Below are 20,491 nucleotides of genomic sequence, written 5' to 3'. Positions count from 1 at the left end.
ATTCTTGGACCATAATCATTGTCTTCTTTTTCTTGACAATGAATGGACTTCTCCCATTTCCTGAACATTCTCCATAATTTGGGTTTAGGGCAAATTAACAACATTTCCTTCATTGCAAAGTAAATGTCAAACCAATTTGGACAGATTTGTAGAAAGCGCCAGATTTAGTAGATTCTAATAACTGCAGAGGCCTTGCTGTCTAAGGGGTAACAGCATATGCGATTGTGTCAGAAAACCCTGAGTCATCCAGAGATAATCTGACTTCTTTCCTGCCTCCCAGCAACTACGCAGTAATTCAGTGGGCTATGTGAATGTGCAGCCATTCACTGCCCAACAGATCCCAGATCAGGACTGCACCGGTCTTCTGATGCATTTAATATGCACGTCTTCTATACGCAAGACACCACCGGCTGTCTAATGTCATGAGTTTATTTAATGCCTATTTGGCACACAGCCACTCTCGAAGCCAGGAAACGTCTGACAGACTTTGATTGCGGAGTGGACTATTCTTTTAAATATTATTTCAGTTGTCAGCTCAGCCACTTACCTAATGTCCCGCTGGGCAAGGCCCTCAAAGAGCCTCATAAAAACACTGTCGCATTTGTAACGCCCACCGAGGTGATAAATGAAATCTCTTTCCGCGTTAAAAGAAGGCTGTGGTGAAGTGTCTATCCACCGAGATGCATTTATTAACGGAAGGCTACTATTGAACCATGCGTACGATACTCTACATTTGAAGAGTATGCTTTGACATTGATTTACAATCTTTAATACTAACCAAAACAGGTTGTTAGATCTGGTAGAGCCCTGGGTACGCCTGGCCCTGTAGTTGTAGCTGCTACCACAGGCCGGAAGCTGTATACACAGAGGCAGTCGTTTTAGCCCCGGTCCTCGACCCTCCCTTAATCTATACATGCTGGTGTGGTTGACTGTCACCTGTTAAACCCTGGTGTTGCAGTTTGTTATCCTCACACCCACTGGTAAAGTCTGGATGCAGGGCGAGGAGAGCTGAGTACAGACCAGCGCTTGGGGCTACCAACATCCCTGTTATTGGCTCATGCTGGGCTCCCGCTGCGTCTTTGTTAAAGTGTTTAGGCTGCCTTACAGGACAGGCCATTTATTGGGATTCTTTGGTAAGTGGAGGGCCACGCACGTCCCCAGACCCGCTTGTTCACGTTGTCGGCCGTCCCGTCCAAGGATCTGCCCCTCGGGGTGACCCCTGCTCTCTGCGTCTGCTTACCATAGCTCCCATCCCCGCTTAACCCAGCATGCCGCTGGAGAGCAGTACCTTTAATAATTGGGTGCCATTTTGGAGCTCCACACCAGATTGTCCATAAAAGGAAATTGCTGCATCTTTTCTCTGACCATTAGAGAACATGTACCTCTCACGCTAAAGATCCAGAAACTTCCGGGGATTGTATTTATTCTTTAGAGCTATAACATGCATGTATTTATTCCTTCTAGGCTACAACATTCTCTGTCTGTTTTGACTTGGGATATTATAGTGACATTAGCTATTTTGGATTTTTTCATTACGTCTTCCCCACAAGCACAAGGCGTTAAAAAGCAAACCCTGGTTGCATTGTAACCACTGATGTAGAACTCTAGGCTGTATCTCTGTGTCTGCTGCGCTGTCTAAATAGACCGTCTATTTGAATTATACTAATGGATGCTTAATTATTTAAGCTGTTGTTATCAGTTAAAACAGACAAGTTTGTTGTACAACATGTGCCTAGAGGTCCTTCTAGGCTACACCAGACAAAGAGGTCGGATCATCACGGCGGGATTCGCATGCATACAGAACCTCCCGGATCTGTAGTCTGTAGAAATATAGAGCAGAGAAAAGACAGATCTATAGTCTGTAGAAATGTAGAGCAGAGAAAAGCTACTCCAATAAAAGAAACACACAAATATTCAATTTAACTCGCACACACACACATACACACATGAGCACACACACAAAGACGCTTGTTCGAGCACACAGTACAGATATTTCACGATGACAACGTGTTCCCACCCTAAAGGTACTGCTCTCCACCGGACTGTTTGATTGCTGTTTGCCATTGTTTTGGGGATTTGCTGTGGGCACCAGCTTTTCTGAAGTGTCCTCATTTGTCAAGCCGTACACCTTTTGTGTTTTTACCCGTACCATGTCAGTAAGTTACTGTTGTTGTCGTACATCAGTGTTGTCCTTCAATGCCTAGTTGTTTGTTTTGTGTGCATGGCGCACCTCTGCTCCCTCACCGTGCTGTGTTGTGACTGGCCACACGTGGCCCCTCCCACCCAGTGCTGTGTTGTGACTGGCCACACGTGGCCCCTCCCACCCAGTGCTGTGTTGTGACTGGCCACACGTGGCCCCTCCCACCCCGTGCTGTGTTGTGACTGGCCACACGTGGCCCCTCCCACCCACTGCTGTGTTGGGACGGGGCACTCAGAGGCGGGTCACACATGGCCCCTCCCACTCCAGGTTGTGTCTGTCCTAGATTAGGCCACTGTGTTGTCGTGTGTTACCCTCTGTTGTGTCAAGAACAGCTCAGCACCTGTGCTCGTTGTAGGAACACACACACACACACCCCAATTGTTGGAATTTAGGAATCTAACACACAATATGAACTCACCTACAGTGAAAACATGTAGCCGCTTTCTAGACACAAACTAGCAAATACAGTGCATAGATACAAACACACACATACACACCACACACACATGTACACGTGCACACATGTACAAAAGCACAGGTGCTTGCTGTACATGTTTTTTGAGTTATGGTAACGCTGAGTCATCTTAGTAAAGTCTGTCATGCTGTTTCTCTCCTAGGCCAAGCTCGTTCCCCTCCCGGCCTAATGAAGACACCTCTGTCTGCCCTGGGGCTCAAACCCCACAACCCAGCCGACATCCTCCTCAACCAGAGCGGAACAGGTGAATTTGTGGGATCTAGCTGGTTTTCCTCTTTGTCTTTGCGCACCTTTGAGTGTGTTAGCATAAATTCAGCATAGGATTGTGTACCCACTATGGCACAGCATTGTGGTACATACATGTACAATACAAAAAGTCGACTTCCCTGTATGAACTCTTGCTTTTGGTTTTACAAGTCACTGGTGAAACAGTTCATCAGTGAGAACACCAGTGCCTGTAAACTGAGCTGGGTTTCTTATATTATATTAGGATTGAATTTAGGGACCTAGAAATCAGTATGAAACCCTGATTTATTGCCTGCCTTCGAAGGGTTGCATGCTAAACCTCTTCTTCAAAGCCACACTTTGGAGTCCCGTATTTACACAGCCGACAAACTAAATGCTATAGCGCACTCAGAAATATAATTTTAATAAATGAGCCCTTTGAACTAGGGCACTTTTTCATGGTCTCCTCTAAGCCTTTATGGAGTGTTTTCTTCTAGTGGAGGCTGTTGCAATATGATCTCTACTGGATGAGGTGCTTGGGCTCTTGGAGGGATGTTTGACTTGGCTCACAATGTGTAGTAGTTCCTTCTGCACTAACTGTAATAGCACTGACACACACACCCACACACACGTCTAGTCCACCTCAAAATGTAGTCAAGTACTGATGCTTGAATAATGCTTTGATTTAAAAGGTTATTTTCTTCTCTTTTTACCATCATCTATCATGCATCATGCTTTGTCATCCTCTTCGCTCCCCTCTTCTCCATTCTTGCTTCCCGTGACCAAACTCACCTTTGTCCTCTCTTCCTCTCTTTCTGTCCTCTTTTCTTGTACTGCATTTCTTTCCTCTTTTTCTCTCCTTCTGTCCTCTCCTCTCCTCCTCTCCTTCTGTCCTCTCCTTATCTCCTTCTGTCCTCTCCCCCTCTCCACCTGTATTCTCTTCCCCTTCTCTCCTCTTCTAATCATCCTTCTCTCCCTCATTCTCTCTCTCTCCTGTTCTTGACTCTGTCCATCATGGTTCCTCAGACACTGAAAGTAGTGAGGGTGAGGAAGGTAAGAACATTTGTTCCCAATCATCAGCCGTTTTTTTAACTTCCCTAGGCAGTTTTCCTGTCAACAACCCCCGCAAAATCGAAACATTTTCACAGAACATAAACAGCATTTCTCAACAGTCCTCGTCTCTCGTCTAGCATTCATCCATTCATTTCAGTTGTTACCTCACTATTGACAGTTCACGTTTCTGTACACTGTCTTCCTCCACTTCTTCACGTCTCATCGCTGTAAAGGTCACCATCCCTCCAGCTCCAGTCCGTCGGGTCTATCGTCTCACTAGTGGATTGTGTTCATTGGGTTGTGTTCATGTTTAATGGGCTTCATTCTTTTATTCTCATTGGTCTCATTCCTAATGTTTTGCATCATGGTAGGACTGGCTTCTATGTGCAGTTCAGGGTGATGTCTGATTGGCCTTCAAAGTGAAGTCATTTGATTGGCCACAGTATAGGTCATGGAATGATTATTCTAGGTCGTGCACTGTTCCTTTTAGAACTGAATAGTAACGTCTTTATAGTTGTTGCTTTGACGCATGCTTTTGCTCAATTAACTGGCAAATAAACAGGGTGGCAGGTTCGAAACCCAGGTCAGTCGTTGTTCACATGAGCAAGGCGCTTAATTGCTCATGTAAGCCAACCTGGATCAGAGCTAAATGACTATAATGTTAATGAGCCTCAGTAGGTGACATTAGCCTATACGTTCAGGGAAGGGTGGGTCCTTGACAGACCTGTGTTCCCTCCTAGGGTCTCTGGACTGGTAAAACCTCCAAGAAATCCCATCTGTAAAACTTTAGAGATCATGCACCCAAAGCTGAGTAAACGTTGATGTTCAATCCCGCCTATTCACAGTAGGTAAAGGAAACAATGTTTAAAATGGAATGGGAGGGCTCATTTATGGCAGATCTATTTGGTCGGTTAGAGTCAAGGTGCAGCCTCTCTGTGAAGCCGACGTGTACTTGGCTAGTCCTGTTTAACATCAGTGTCCCTGCAGAGCCGCGAAGCTACGTGGAATCAGTGGCCAGGTCAGCAGTCGCCGGCGGGGGACCACCGTGTTCACCCGTGACCCTTACCCCTCCCGGAGGTACTTTGGCCTGGCAGACGACCCCTGACCCCTCCCCAACCCTCAACACCCCGCTGTCAAGCAGCAGTCCCATTGAGAGTTCAGAGAGGTGAGTGAGAGTCATATGACAGCAACATCAAATAACGTTAAGCGCACACTACGTGACATTGGTAAGGAACCAGTGTTCCGGAAGTATCTGGCATTTTTATAAATAGTAAGGAATGTTTAGATGTTGATTTAGGCTTTAGGTAATTAGAGTATTTCTATATACTGTGTTTTATAACTGCCCTCCCACCAACCCCCAGAATGCAACAGTTGGCCGACAGCATTCCCTCACAAGCGGCCGGTGACGCTGACCTCCGCTCGCCGTCTGAGGTCACTTCCGCGACCCCTGCGCCCGTCACCAGCCCCGTCCGCTACCTAAAAACCCTGGGTTCGCCGTCCCCCTTCCTCCAAGCCCAGGGTACCCCTGACCCCACCTACCAGACCTCCAGCTCGCCCGGCCTGTCCTACCTGTGCTCTCCCACCACCACCCACTCCTACCAGGGTCCCGGTGGCTTCACGGGGAGCTACACCTCCCCTGGCCCCAGCCCTCCCCAGGCCCAGCCGGAGGCGCCCGCTCGGGTAAGCCCCGTGGCCGTCCTCCCCTCGTCAGTATCAGGAAGTCTCCACGCACTGCAGCCCGACAACCCATCCCACCAACACTGGCCCCAGCCCGCGGATCAGGGCGGCCATGTCACGGCGCGCCAGCCCTCCCCGGCCAACGGCTTCATGGAGTGTGGGATCCCCGGGATGGTAACGGCAGGAAGTCCCGTGTTGGGGCTCCACCACTACAGCCAGCGCGTGTCCCAAGGGACCCAGTCCAGCCCGGTGCTCAGCCGGCAGCCGTCCCTCACCCACAGCCAGCCCCTCCAGGGCAGCGTCCAGTCCAGCCCGGTGCTGGGCCGCCACTCGTCCATGGGCCAGATGTCACAGTGCAGCCCGAGTCTGGATCGGCACCCCATGCTGCACAGCAGCGGCTACACCACCCCGGACGAGAGGCACGGCGGAACGCTGTCCCGTCAGAGCAGCTCCTCTGGGTACCAACCACCCTCCACCCCCTCCTTCCCCCTCTCTCCTGCCGGCTACCTGGACGGGGGGATGATGGGGTTCAGGCAGGGCAGCCCGCCCCCCATGGCTCAGCCCCAGCTGCCGGAGAAGAGGCGCATGTCCAGCGGGGAGAGGCCCAACGGGGGGTTGTCATACGGGACGCTGAACGGGAAAATGTCTTCATCCGTGACGGGTGGAGGTAGCCCCCCCAACGCCAGCTACTTTCACACACTACCAGACTTCTCCAAGTTTAACATGGCTGGTAAGACCATCTAAACGCAAAGCCAGTCGCCAACTAGCGCTGGCTTCGGCTGTCACACGTGAAGAAGAGATCAGTGTGTTGTCAAGGAGGGTGTGTACTTTGAAACTATGTGGTAATAAAGAATGAACTGATTTATTCGCTGGAATAAATGTATAGGGTTAACTTAGTTCTCATATATGTATGTTATTATTACTATTATTATTGTTATTATTATTATGACTTACAAAAGACAAAATATATATGAGTTTAGCTAGGGTATATATATTTATTTACATGACAATGTTTAAATCTGTTACTAGGTGTTAATTCGGTGGCATGTATGTGTTAATAATAGCTATGTGCCTCTATATATCTACAAGCTATATACCTAACTGCTATGTAAACACATCCGTTATTCTGTTCAAATCTTTCAGTGAAACCAGACGAAGACAGCCATATAAGTACAATTGGGTAAAGTGAATGCGGTCATAGTCCCGCGGCTTTAGCTGAGCAGGCGGTTTCTAAGTTGGAGACACTTACAGTACTCTCCATAAACACATTGCAGAGCAGATGAGGGAATGAATGCGCTCCCAGGCAGCCAAGATGCTAGGCTGAGATAGAACTGGCGCTCGGCCCAGAGACTTGGTCGCGGGCCATTACTGTGCCTGCAGTGGTTCCAAAGCCCCGTTCTGGTTCCTACCGACGGCACTGAGAACGAGCAACGACTAATATTGTCGCAGATAACGATACTGGCACATTTGTGAGGCTTGGCACCGGAAGATGAATTTGTTAATCTCAGCACACTGATTTAGATTTGCTGGTCTCTACACAGTATGTTAATTTTGTGTTGTTTCACAATCCAGTTGATTTGTAGATTATCAAAGCCATTGCCGGCCCTAGCCTTCTGGGGGCCCTAAGCAAAATTTGTTTTGGGGCCCACCTCTCACCTAGCAGTCCGGGGCTCACTGGCAGTCCAGGGCCCCTGGGCCAGTCGGGGGCCCTAAGCAGCCCCTTATGTCGCTTATGCTTAGGGCCGACCCTGATCATGGTCAGGAAGCAACCATGCAGCTGTCCGGTTCCTACACTGTTTTGACGAGACCAATCAGGTGAAATGTGGGTTAGAAATAAATACAACACAAAGTACTGAGACTTTGGACGCGATGCGACATGCGTGGTTTGCACAGTGTCGAACAACTCTTTGATACATGGTGGGATTACTGCCGTGGATATTATGAAAGCAACCAGGAACCACCGCCTGCTAATGATCCGGCTTTGGTTTTCTTATTCTAGATGGGAGTCCGGACACAAGGCTGAATGTGAAGTTCGTTCAGGACACATCCAAATTTTGGTACAAGCCTGATATCTCCCGTGAACAAGGTGAGTTTGAAAGTAACGCATGGAGTATAGAAATGTTAAGAAAATAGATCTTCATGTAGTGCTACTACCTGTTTACTGGTTAGTAACAGTTAAGCTTTCCGTTCCGCATGGTTGGTCCGAAGTGGCAGAGAATGATCTTTGTTTAGTTACTGCAAGAGACTCACACAGAAACACGCACGCACACACACACGCACACACACACGCACACACGCACACACAGATGTCCTAAATGACCCTGTTCTGTTGTGCTGTGAGGTCACTGCTTTTGGCCCCTCATGTGTTTCTGCTTCCACTCTTTTATTGGATTAGATCATTGGAGATGGAGATAGCCTTAAACACATGCACATGGGCTGATGATAACGCTGACACACACACACACACACATGCACACTCACACTTACCATCCGTATGTACTCCATCAACGAAAGTGGCCTTGGAACATCTGCTTGTGCTGTATATCTGTCTTACTTAAAATGGCATATTTGGACGTAATGGTCCAGTGGTACATAGAATAGCATGTAGGAAATGCATGAAGCGCTGTAATTTTTAACAGAGACCAGATCATGTCTCTCTTCTGGAGTTACAGTGAAATATGGGATAACTAAAGCTCTTTCCGCTCCTTCCATTTTCCTTGTTCTCAGTGTGTTCTCCAATGTGTTCCCTACCAATCGCCCGCCTTGTCGCCCCTTTTACCTTTAGAATTACAACTTACCTCCCCTTCCTCCACACCTTTATTTTGAAATCCATTCAAATTCACAGCTATATAGCGAGTCTATCTGTTTGGTGTTATACAGGCTTTCCCTTAAGTTTCATTTTCAATTGATTCACCAGAAAGGTCCTGATGAGCATATCATTATTCTAGTGCCACTTTGAGCAAGTTACAATTGTACAACCACAAGCTAAATGAGGCAGTTCACATGGCATGTTATGGTTTTTATCAAATACGGATAGAAAATGCTTTCATAAGCTTATAAAGGATAATTGTCAGTTTGTCACATGCCTAGTGTTCACTGCAGTGACTTATTTGTCCAATATATTATTCACTTTCCCATTCAACATTGCCACAGAATCGGAGTGTGTTTTAACATATTTTAATAAGATGTGATGTTGTCAAAATGGTGTACGTTCCATAATCTTCAAAAGCAAGTTGTTTATAAAGCGTTGTATGACGTACAATTCAGTCATGTGTAAGAATAATGGCAATCACAGCACGGCAACAAAATAACAGTGGTAGTGTTGGATTGGTACTTGGAGAAAGGTGGTATCTGTGCCTCTTAGTCCCTAAGGTGCGTTTGATCCGATTGCCTTGTAACTAGGTTCAGGGGGTGACGGTTAGGGTTGACCCTGACCTCTGACCCTGTGTGTCACACTGACCTTTGTGTGCTCAGCCATCAGCCTCCTGCGTGAGAAGGAGCCAGGTGCCTTTGTGATCCGGGACAGCCACTCCTTCCGAGGGGCGTACGGCCTGGCCATGAAGGTGGCGTCTCCTCCTCCGACCACGCAGCCCACCAAGAAAGGTAGGGAGTTACCGGCCGGCCTCCGAAAATCCCCCAAGCCCTGAACTCTGCCCTCGTCAGCCCCTCACGCACTACAGCGATCATTCCACAAGCTGTGTGAGTGCAATGGTGTGTACGCCGAGGTGGCCGATGATTGGTTACACCGCTGGCCATTTAAGGTTTCACAGGCTTCACAGACACACAGCCCAACTTAATGCTGGTGAAGTCCAACGCCTGGAGCCTGTTTTAAGCGGGTTCTGGTGAAAAACAGATTTTGGCCTTGTTTCCATTGCTGCTGGTTGCGCTTTGCTACCACAGCCACACAGAAAAAGTTCTTAATAATGTCATAAAGGTATGGTGATACTGTGCTACCTCCTAAAACACCTAGCTAGAAGACCAGGCCTAGCTCCTAAGGGCTTTAGGACTGGAATGTATCCTCTAGACACACATGGATTCATGCACTTTCTCACACACACACACACACTCACACACTCACACACACTCACACACACACAAAGGAGGGACTGTTCTCGATGAACACCGTTTGTTTTTTTACTCTGCGAAGGGGCCAATCTACTGGCCACTATAAGATCATTGTAGATAATGTATATTTTCGTCTCTACTTAGGCGCTGTAGTTAGCCACAACATAGCGGGGAATGGCTAAGAACAGCTCTTTCCCGTGGTATATTGGCCATGTACCACACCCCATTGTACCTCATTGCTTACATATACCACACCTCCTTGTGCCTCATTGCTTAAATATACCACACCTCCTCGTGCTTCATTGCTTACATATACCATACCCCCTCTTGCGTCATTGCTTACGTATACTACACCCCCTCATGCCTCATTACTTACATATACCACACCCTCTCGTGCCTCTTTACTTACATATGCCACACCCCCTTGTGCTTCATTGCTTACATATACCATACCTCCTCATGCCTCATTGCTAACATACACCACACCCCACCTTGCCTCATTGCTTACATATACTACACCCCTTCATGCCTCATTACTTACATATACCACACCCCCCGTGCCTCATTGCTTACATATACCATCGCTTTCAGCATTCACTGTTTGAACCAGACAATTGATTTTAAGTATTGTACATTATAATAATATATCACACTGTATGAGTTTATGCCTATGACTCGGCTTACCGGTGTGCGTGTGTGTGTCTGGTTTCTCCCAATGTTGTTTGTCCTCTGGGGAACCCTGTAGCTGGTGACATCACGAACGAGCTGGTGAGGCACTTCCTGATTGAGACGAGTCCTAAGGGAGTGAAGCTGAAGGGGTGTCCCAATGAGCCCTACTTTGGTACGTCACCTTTAACCGTTACACCGCAGGAGCAAGGAGGGCCGTGGAAGAGGGGCTCCGGGTTATTTTTCTGCACAGATATCCTCCCTCAACACTCGTCCCTCCCTCTGATGTTCTGAAGGAGAAATTGATTGTAGCCATGGTGGTTACAGGAAGGACATAGTAGAGTCCACGGTCCAAGACTCGACATCTTAGTGTCAGTGTTTTTTAGTGTGATTTCATAACCGCTGGTTCCGTCATAAACAGGGCTTGCTTCTAAGATACCATGAGGTAGTCATGTGTCTGTGGGGACGTGGCTGGCTGGATTCCTGTGAAGAGTCCGATCCCCTGTCCCTCTCCCTGTCCCGGCATCTGAAAGAACATCCCCCCTCCCATCATGTCTAATCCTAATTATAGTATGGGAACAGTCAAAGTCGTTTAGTATGGTTCAAACGCTCCCCCGTCTAATTTCATCCCTGGACCACATTAGATGTGTTTGTCCATGTGTGAGGCGAGCAGTTGTGTGTGTGTGCGTGTGTGTGCGTGTGTGTGTGTGTGTGTGTGTGCGTGTGTGTGTGCGTGTGTGTGCATGCGCGTGTGTGTGCATGCGCGTGTGTGTGCGTGCATGTGTGTGTGTGCCTGAACATGTAGATGTTTTAATGTGGAACTTCCTCCTGGTGCTGAGGTATGATGACACAGAGGTGGATTGTTTCTGCCTCTAAGCATCTGTTTGCTGAGGACAATACATCAGGTCACAAGAACGTTGTAGGATGTCGTGAAAAGGTGCGCGGTCTGGCTTTAGCTCGTCTCATCATTTAGCCTGCTTTAAATTGCTCGAAATGATTTCCCTGTATATTTGAGCCCAGGGCTGTATGTTAGTGCCCTAAAAATGTTTAGTTGTTACATGGCTGTCCATTTCACAGCACTTTTAGATGGGATAGATGGGATTTAGATGGGAATCTGTTTGTGTGTATTAGACTCACTGGAAAATGGCTTCAGGTACAAAAACGTCTATCGATGACTCAAAAAGCCAGGCAGCATTAATCTAAAAAACGGGCCAAGTGAAGCAACCGTATCCCCTAGACGAGACCTGTGAAGTGGGTCTCCGGGAGGAGGGACAGGGTGTCTTAACAGGGATGCTGGGTATGTGAATGGCAGAGCGGTGAGGCGGTGAGGCGTGGGGCCGGCGGAAATGGGCCCGGTGGATGATGGTGGTTACAGGGTGTGTAACTCATCCCCACCTCCGCAGGTCTGGATGAAAACGTGTTGCCTCAGAGCAGTGGTTCCCAACTCCGGTCCTTGAGTACCCCCAACAGCACACATTTTTGTTGTAGCCCTGGACAAGCACACCCAATTCAACTCAGTGAGAGCCTGATAATGAGTTGAATCAGCTGTGCTTGGCTGGGGCTACAATGAATATGTGTACTGTTGGGGGTACTTGAGGACAGGAGTTGGGAATCACTGCCTCAGAGGAAGGTTTGTCCCGCTAGCGGACATGATCGCGCTCTTTCAGACGCCTGTTTCTACTGTTTGTTTCCTCCTGCAGGATGTCTGTCCGCCCTGGTGTACCAGCACGCCATGACTCCCCTGGCCCTGCCCTGCAAACTGGTCATCCCCACCAGAGGTGAGGCGGAGAGAGTGTGTGTGTTCGTGTGTGTTTGTGTGTGTTGACCTGGATCGATACGTGGGACATATGAGGTGTGTGAAATTTCTGCTGAATGTGCACTTTGCCGCTTTTTCCAGATCTCCACGAAGATGTGCCGGACGTTGCGACGCCGACCAATCCGGCGGCTGAACTCCTTAAACAAGGAGCAGGTAACGTGCGTCCTGTCTCTCAGTCGGCCGTTTGGTTGAGCACTTTTGGATGTAGCGTTCAGGTGATCTACCCATGTGACTTTGTGAGCTGGTCATGATGTACTCTGAACTGTTCCACTGTTCTCCCCACCCTGGTGATGTCCTCTCCGTGTCACTTTAGGGCAGAGGGCCCCTGCTGACTCCCATGGTAAACCCTGTGTCCTTTCATTTGACTCCGCCTTGCTCTCGTGTTGGTCCCCGACTGTTGCCTTGTAGCCCAGACTCCTGATGTCTACCCCTCTGTCTTGTTGACATTAACCTTGCTCCTTTCCAGCTTTCGGCCTGAGATGATTTTCCGCACTGTGACTGAATTTTTTTGCCCTAAGAATTATTTTTATTTTTGTCCCCGGGGAGCATGCACCGACTTCAGGGAAAATTACATGTGTTGCATGAATATGCAGATGGCATCTTTTTCAAAAATGTCTTCAGAAACACAGAGCAATAAACCCACTAATACCAAAGCGATGTAAAGTACATCATGTCCTCATGTATGATATTAATGATTTTAACTGCATCAAGAATGTCAGGGATTTGCAAAGTCAAAACCGACATCTGCTGTGTAATCAGAGAATCCGCCCCAGCCCGTGCGATCTTCCCGCTGAATATTGGCCCCTCTTCTCGTCCAAGTGGCACTGTGTTCACTGGCCAACACTTTGTTCTTCTTTTCCCAGCATGCAATGTGCTGTACATTAACTCGGTGGACATGGAGTCTCTCACTGGTCCTCAGGCCATCGCCAAGGCAATCTCGGAGACAGTAGCCGCCGCAACGCCGCCCACCGCCACCATCGTGCACTTCAAGGTCTCGGCCCAGGGAATCACCCTGACCGATAACCAGAGGAAGTGAGTGACACATTGTTATCAACAGCGCCGAGTGTCACTGCAGCACTGCTATACATGGAATGTATAGGACTCCAGTTTCTGTAGTTCACTGCACTAAACCGAGTTTCTATCCTACAGGCTTTTCTTCCGGCGCCACTATCCTATCAACACTGTCACGTTCTGTGATATCGACCCTCAGGAGAGAAAGTGGGTGCCCAAACACCTTGCACTAATACACCCACACCTGTGGAATGCAGTCATCTTGATTATTTAAATGGATTGGGGTTTATGACCCTATAATATTATCAAGAAAATTACAGAATGTTGCAGGGTAATAATGTGTTTTTTCCTGTCTGTTTTTTTACAACAGGTGGAACAAACCTGAAGGGGGAACAGCCAAGTAAGTGCACGTACTTCAGTACTAAACATCTAGTCCTTGTGACCATGTACCTTAGTACAAAACATCTAGACCTTGTGACCATGTACCTTAGTACTAAACATCTAGACCTTGTGACCATGTACCTTAATACTAAACATCTAGTCCTTGTGACCATGTACCTTAGTACTAAACATCTAGACCTTGTGACCATGTACCTTAGTACTAAACATCTAGACCTTGTGACCATGTACCTTAGTACAAAACATCTAGACCTTGTGACCATGTACCTTAATACTAAACATCTAGACCTTGTGACCATGTACCTTAGTACTAAACATCTAGACCTTGTGACCATGTACCTTAGTACAAAACATCTAGACCTTGTGACCATGTACCTTAGTCCTAAACATCTAGACCTTGTGACCATGTACCTTAGTACAAAACATCTAGACCTTGTGACCATGTACCTTAGTCCTAAACATCTAGACCTTGTGACCATGTACCTTAGTACTAAACATCTAGACCTTGTGACCATGTACCTTAGTACTAAACATCTAAACCTTGTGACCATGTACCTTAAGACAAAACATCAGGTCTCATTACTATGACTGAGAGTCATCAAGTAAAGTTGACCACTTAAGAAGGAAACCAAACTATCCGGTAAAAGTGCTTAATAATTTCATCAACTGGTCCAAAGATGTTTTTAATGGTATGATGTCCTAATGAAACCGTTAGAACAAGGAACATGTTGTTCTGTTTCTTAATGAGATGTGGTTTAACTCATCCTCCATGGTCTTGATGTGTGGTTTAACTCATCCACCATGGTCTTGAGTGAAACTGGTTTGTGTTTCCACAGGCTTCCCAATACTGATATTTATTTCACTAACTGTTCTGTTTGACTAATCATATCAGCTCTGATGTGAAAAGATCTAATGTGACTGGTCAAAAGACCAATTAGTAGAAAAAGGCTCAGAATTGGGCTGTCTGTGTAAACTCAACCCTATTCACTCAAAAACCTTACCATCGGTCACTATCCTGTACCACGGTGCATTTGGCCTATGTGATTCCTACTTGTGCTCTATCCTAAATCAAATAAAAGGTTTCTCCTTAGGTCAGCCATGATTTTGAGGAGAATGTAGAAAGGATGAAAGCTTCCCACCAATTATTCAGAGTGAAGGAATAGATGGATGGCTAGATGACTGGGCAAAGGATGAAACACTGCCCCTTTTGCCAACAAAGCATTGGCAGACACAAGTCTAGAATTTATAGCATGTCAAGGTTTAGGGGTTTAACCTAAGGTATCAGAGTAACTATGAATTTACTATTATGAGATGTTGGTCCCATTTCAGTCAAAGCTGCCTTCAAAATCATTGTATTCAGTCTAAGCTAGTTCTCCAGATCTATTGTAGGGATTTAAAAGGAGATGATTGCATGCTAACAATATGGCTGAAATTGGTTGCTAGACTTAGAAGTTGACTTTGATTGCTTCCTATAGCTGTACAGTTAATGATCCGAAAATGATCAAAGTGGCATGGTGCTTGTCCTCCCCCTGGTGAAAGAACAAGGAATTACAGAAATGGTCAATGAAAATGTGGTACAAAATACTAAATACCTGTGGAATGAAGACAACCATGCCCATTTGATGACACATACATTTACATTTCCTGTTTCAGGTTCTTTGGGTTTGTGGCTCGGAAGCAAGGCAGCACAACCGACAATGTCAGTCACCTCTTCGCCGAGATGGATCAGGATCAGCCCGCCAGCGCCATTGTCAACTTTGTATCCAAGGTGATGATCGGCTCGCAGAAACAATGAGCTGACCTTTGGCGTGACCACTGGCTGTTTTGGTGTAATTTTTTTGTTTGTTGCTGTTTTCTTTTTTTTCTTCTTTTAACCACGGAGGAAATGTATGTCCTACTTTTGATTTCGTTTAATGCTTTCCTTTCAAACTCTTATTTTGCCTGCAAGTGTGTATGCATGTGTGTATGAGTGTGTGTTTGTGTGTGTGTGTGTGTGTGTGTGTGTGTGTGTGTTTGTTCTTGGAAGGACTCCTGTGTGGAGCAAACTAGGGAATAGAGGAAGTGCAGTTTGTAGGGTGTGGCTGTGTGGGACGTTGGCATTTGGAGACTCTTGTGATCTCTCTAGCAGGGTAACACTAGAACAGGAAGAGGAAATTATTTCAGTGAGCATGTTGTGTGAGTAAAAAAGAGAAGCAGTAAAGTTGTGAAGTAGAGGGCTATCAGGCGTTTGGTCTGGTCAACCAAAGATTTTATTTACAGCAGCCATGGGCGAATATGTGACTATAGGTATGTTTGAAATGATATTTTGTTAAAAATAAGGAAAAAAAGGCTGCTTAATCAAAAATGAACACTTCATTTTCTTTCTTTATCTTTCTATATAAGAGTTCATGCTGTATGTATATTATTCTTAGTGGTTGCATCTTTGCCTTCTTCGGAAAGCGTATTCCAGGACATTTTTGCATGCTGGCGAGTTAAATCCGTGTAAATATCGCAGAGTGCTTTCTGGGTAGTGTGGACGACTTAGAGACAGAAATATTTCTTATTTTATTTTTTAAAAGCTTTCTGTAAAAATGTCAAAAGAAAGAAAAAGGAAAACCTATCTTCTCCATTAACCGATACACCAAATTAGTAATGGGTGAAAACACTGTTCCTACGAAATTTCACTGTTCGATTTTCCTCCTCTTCGTTTTGGATAGAAGTCCAACTATTCACCTACACAGGGGTTTTATAACCCAGTTATGTCACTGGTGGCTGGAGTCTGCTGTTACCCTACTTTTAGACCAACTGCAAAGCACCCCTCTACGGAGAAATGCATGTTTACTCTGTCTGCCTTTAACATTGCGAGTCCTCGCCTCTCGTGGTTGAGTGAGCGCCATGGAAGGTCAGAGTTCTCTGGGTGTTGTAGAAGAGCGGAGAGATTTCTGCAGACGAGAGCTTTTTACCGCAACGTGATCAAGCTCTCGCTCTTCTCCTTAGGAATGTTACAAGTATTCTATCCATGCATCCTTGTTAGTGTAGCTCTAGAGAGACCGCTGTCTTTATATGTCAGCCTGCCGAACTTGTAAAACTCACATCGTACCTACAAGTAAGCTATATACATATAAATATATACATATATAAATATATAAAACCTCCCAAAAATATTTATTTTTTTGCTCTGTCGCTCTCTATGTTAACTCATATTACTTGTATACATACCTGTATATTCTGAAAGTGTCTAAAAGAAAAGTACTACGATTTCAAAATTGCAAGACTGAACTGCATCAAAATATAAGTGGTGTAACGTGTATGTATTTTAAAGCTTGTCACTGTTGTTTTGAATGTTTTTCACTGCATTACTTTGTTGCAGTTATGAGTTTGTTATTATCGTCCTTTGGTAGGGGGGAGAAAAAGCAGCTAGGAAGTTATTTGTTGAAAAAGTCATGGATTTGTACTAAAGTGATGCCAACATTTTTTGTTTTTGGCAATATAGACCTCCCTTAAATGGAATGTTCAGAGTGAATCACTTCAATGTTGGCATGTGAAATATGAATGCCCTGTAATAGCAAAACAGTGAGATGATTGAACTGACTACTTCAGACTGACTGTGTATTTTCTCTTCATGTTTGGAGGCAAAGTATGACGTACTTGATTGTTTCTTGGATTTAACATTTCAGGTTTAGTACCACCTCAATAATTCTTTCCTGAGCAATGATTTTGTTATGTAGGGCCTGCCGCTCTCATTTAGTAAAACAAAGTTTGACTACCAATTGTTTTTTACTGCAGTGTTTTAACTGTGATTTTTTGACCTCCAGTGGACCAGAAAGCCTCAGATGGGTAATGCTGAGCATTAATTATTATTCACTGAATGAGGAAGACTTGTCAACCTTTTTTTAAAGTATTCTCTTTTTGCCATTGTCATTTTGTGAATTTCCTCATTCAAAAAAAATAAGCAAAAGAAGCTGTACCTCAATGGCCAAACATATTCCAGGTAACCCATACAGAAATCTAATATATGGCCATACACATTAAAAGACTTAACATATATTTTAAAATGCATGATCAGATATGTTAATTACATATTTCAATCTGACATATATAAAAACGGACAATTCTTGTATATTTTGGCGTATATGTATATATGTAAATGCATATATGTATGTATATGTGTTGATCAAACCAAATGTATGTTTGCAACATATATGCTCATATAAGACATATACGGCATATACATATATTGCCATATATTACATTTCCATATGGGAAGAAGGAAACAAAGCACTTATAAATGGGATTCTTTCATGTCAAAATACACAGCAACAGTTTGCATGTTCAGTCCACTTACCTCAGTGTTTTTTATCAGCAGTTTTTTTCTGTTAAAAGTTGACTGACTCCTCCCACAGCTTCTTAGCTCCATTCAAACAACCATCAATTAACTCCTCCTCAATAAGAATCCCTCACTTTTTAAATTCACCGTATTTATTGTCTTGACACAGTCACAACTGTAAAACAATATGAGGCAAAACCATAATTGATTATGCATTTTCTGTATGAAAAACGTGTGAGAAATGCTTGTTGGTTGAGTAAATTGACCTCTACCACAAAACATATATTAGTCTCCAAATTGTTTTTTTTGGGCGTGTAAGAAATCTTCTGTAATGTATGCCGACGTTGAAGAAATAGCCCGGACTTAGAATGTGTGTTGCTATGCCTGTACAGAAGCTTATGTATTTTGGTTTTCTTTATTGTATGGCTTTTATTGTTTATGAGAAAAAAAAATCACACAATAAAAAACAAATAGAAATACTTGTTTATGTTCTTTGCATGTTTGTCTTTTGTCATAAATGTTGTGTCCATTCACATGAAATATGTGTGTACCTCAGTTTTGAGTTGATTAAAATATGTTATTCCTTTTTTCATACACACAGACAGGGACATTTTCAGAATCCTTCATTGTGGGAATGATTTCCAGTTAAAATCCGATTCTCCCATTAACTTACCTTAACCCTAAACCTAACTACTAACACTTCATTCTTATTCTCACCACAACTGTTACACTAAACTGAATCCTTATGCTGACAATAGCATTTTATATTATAGGGGACCTGAGAAATATTCCCAAACAGTCAAATGTTCCTTGTTTTATTAGCCTAGTAAAACACAAGCCCACAAATATGTTTTTCTATCTTCTCCATCCTGTAGCCCTCACCTTAACCTAACTATTAACTTAACTTCAATAACCTAAACTTTATGGCGTAAATGAACCTATCCCTAAAGTCTAATCCTTACCAAACCATTACTTCAGCAACATAACCTTAATGCTTAAACTCAGACTAGCCCGAATACTTAACCCGTAATGCCTGAACCTAAAAGCAACTCTTACTTTAATGCCCAAAGGTTTTTCCCTGAAGATCTATAATTTACATACTCACAGTAACACACTCCTGGCCTCACCTCCGGTAGTTCTCCCAATTGTTCCTCCTCCATATGTTAAACCTTGTTGTTTGAGTGTCCTATGTAGAGTGCTCTCCATAGAGTGCCGTCCTTGGTAAAGGTGAGTAAAAAAGGTTGTATTATCGCATGTCATGTGTGCGTTCTCTGACCTTCCCCATGTTGATTGATGAATACAGCTGCCGTTCAACTGCATTTTGTGATATCACTCGTAATTCAACGTGAATTTTAGTCACGTGTTACGCCAGTGGCCGCCAAGTCTCATATTTAATTAACACAAAGATTTTTTTCTGAGAGCCATCAACACTGTCCCGTGCCTTACAAAGGCTACTTCACAGCCACTGCAAGTACTCTCTCTTACATCTAATGACGTAAAATTTTATTTAATGGCTGAGGATGTAGGGGATAGAGCTATCTACCTTATGTTTGAACTGCAGACTAAAGGGGTTTGGGACTTCTATTAGATTAATATGAATTTCTATTGGGTGCAAATAATCATGAGAATTTTTATTAAAACTAGTTTATTCCTTTTACATAATACATTTTACCACACAATAATTCCGTTATGCTCATTACTGCACAATAATTCAGTTTCGCTCATTACCACAAAATAATTCAGTTTTGCTCATCTTTACCACACAATATTTCAGTTTTGCTCATCTTTACAACACAATATTTCAGTTTATCTCCTTACCCCAAAATAATTCAGTTTTGCTCAGCTTTAACACACAATAATTCAGTTTAGCTCATTACCACACAATAATTTAGTTTAACTCATTACCACACAATAATACTTGGAAGGCACAGTACAGTATACCAATAAAATACTTTTGGAAGGTGTTCGGATTCCTTAACTTTCACCTCACTATGTTGTACTATAAACATATTATTTAAATGTTTTGCCATCAACCTGTCCACAAAACCTTGTAGGATAAAACATGTTTAGGTTTTCAGACCCTTTACCATGACACGCCAAGCTAAGATGCATCCTTTGTCCTCTCATCATCCTGTGGCAATTTAGAAGGAGGATTTAGAAGGATAGGGTCAGGGTCAGACAGGGTCCTAAACTTCTCCGTGCATAGCAAAACCAAGTCAAGGACATCTCTGTAGACCTCTGAGAATTGTGTCAAGGCTTAGCTCTGGGGAAGGTTTTCTAAAGCAATGGGCTCCGGCATTGTGAAATGGAAGAATTTTGGAACAACCAAGACCAGAAAACCAAGTCACTGGGTAAAAATGGCCTTGGTATGGGGAGACAAGAATACAGTAACCACCCTAAGTGAGCTACAGAGTTTCTCCTTAGAGATGAAAGAACCTGTCTCTGCACAGCTGTCTCTGCACTGCTGTCTCTGCACTGCTGTCTCTGCACAGCTGTCTCTGCACTGGTGTCTCAGCACTGCTGTCTCTGCAGAACGCCATCAATCAGGCCTTGATAGTTGAGTAGAAAGACGGAAGCCACACCTGAGCAAAAGATACA

The 20,491-nt window shown here is 44.6% G+C and overlaps 1 protein-coding gene across 12 annotated transcripts in view; it reads left to right on the top strand.

The window, feature by feature from the left end:
* The window catches only part of tns1b (tensin 1b), a 142,643-nt gene extending 124,271 nt beyond the window's left edge, over positions 1-18,372 (top strand). For 7 of the 12 annotated variants that reach the window (XM_020041125.3, XM_020041120.3, XM_020041127.3 and 4 more), the window contains 14 exons: positions 2,818-2,919; positions 3,927-3,953; positions 4,941-5,118; positions 5,315-6,360; positions 7,630-7,716; positions 9,105-9,233; positions 10,441-10,536; positions 12,062-12,139; positions 12,259-12,330; positions 12,491-12,517; positions 13,041-13,209; positions 13,327-13,395; positions 13,559-13,588; positions 15,241-18,372. In XM_020041125.3, coding sequence (XP_019896684.2) covers positions 2,818-2,919; positions 3,927-3,953; positions 4,941-5,118; positions 5,315-6,360; positions 7,630-7,716; positions 9,105-9,233; positions 10,441-10,536; positions 12,062-12,139; positions 12,259-12,330; positions 12,491-12,517; positions 13,041-13,209; positions 13,327-13,395; positions 13,559-13,588; positions 15,241-15,382 — 2,252 coding nt within the window. In that variant the 3' untranslated portion in view covers positions 15,383-18,372. The remainder of the gene's footprint in view (positions 1-2,817; positions 2,920-3,926; positions 3,954-4,940; positions 5,119-5,314; positions 6,361-7,629; positions 7,717-9,104; positions 9,234-10,440; positions 10,537-12,061; positions 12,140-12,258; positions 12,331-12,490; positions 12,518-13,040; positions 13,210-13,326; positions 13,396-13,558; positions 13,589-15,240) is intronic. The other 5 variants (XM_020041122.3, XM_020041131.3, XM_020041121.3 and 2 more) reach the window with 3 other exon arrangements.
* Positions 18,373-20,491: the final 2,119 nt, after the last annotated feature.

Source organism: Esox lucius, chromosome 20 (genome assembly GCF_011004845.1).
Source record: "Esox lucius isolate fEsoLuc1 chromosome 20, fEsoLuc1.pri, whole genome shotgun sequence".
Classification (NCBI taxonomy): Eukaryota; Metazoa; Chordata; class Actinopteri; order Esociformes; family Esocidae; genus Esox; species Esox lucius.
The sequence above is the reverse complement of the archived record's forward strand: the minus strand, read 5'-3'. Positions and strand labels throughout refer to the sequence as shown.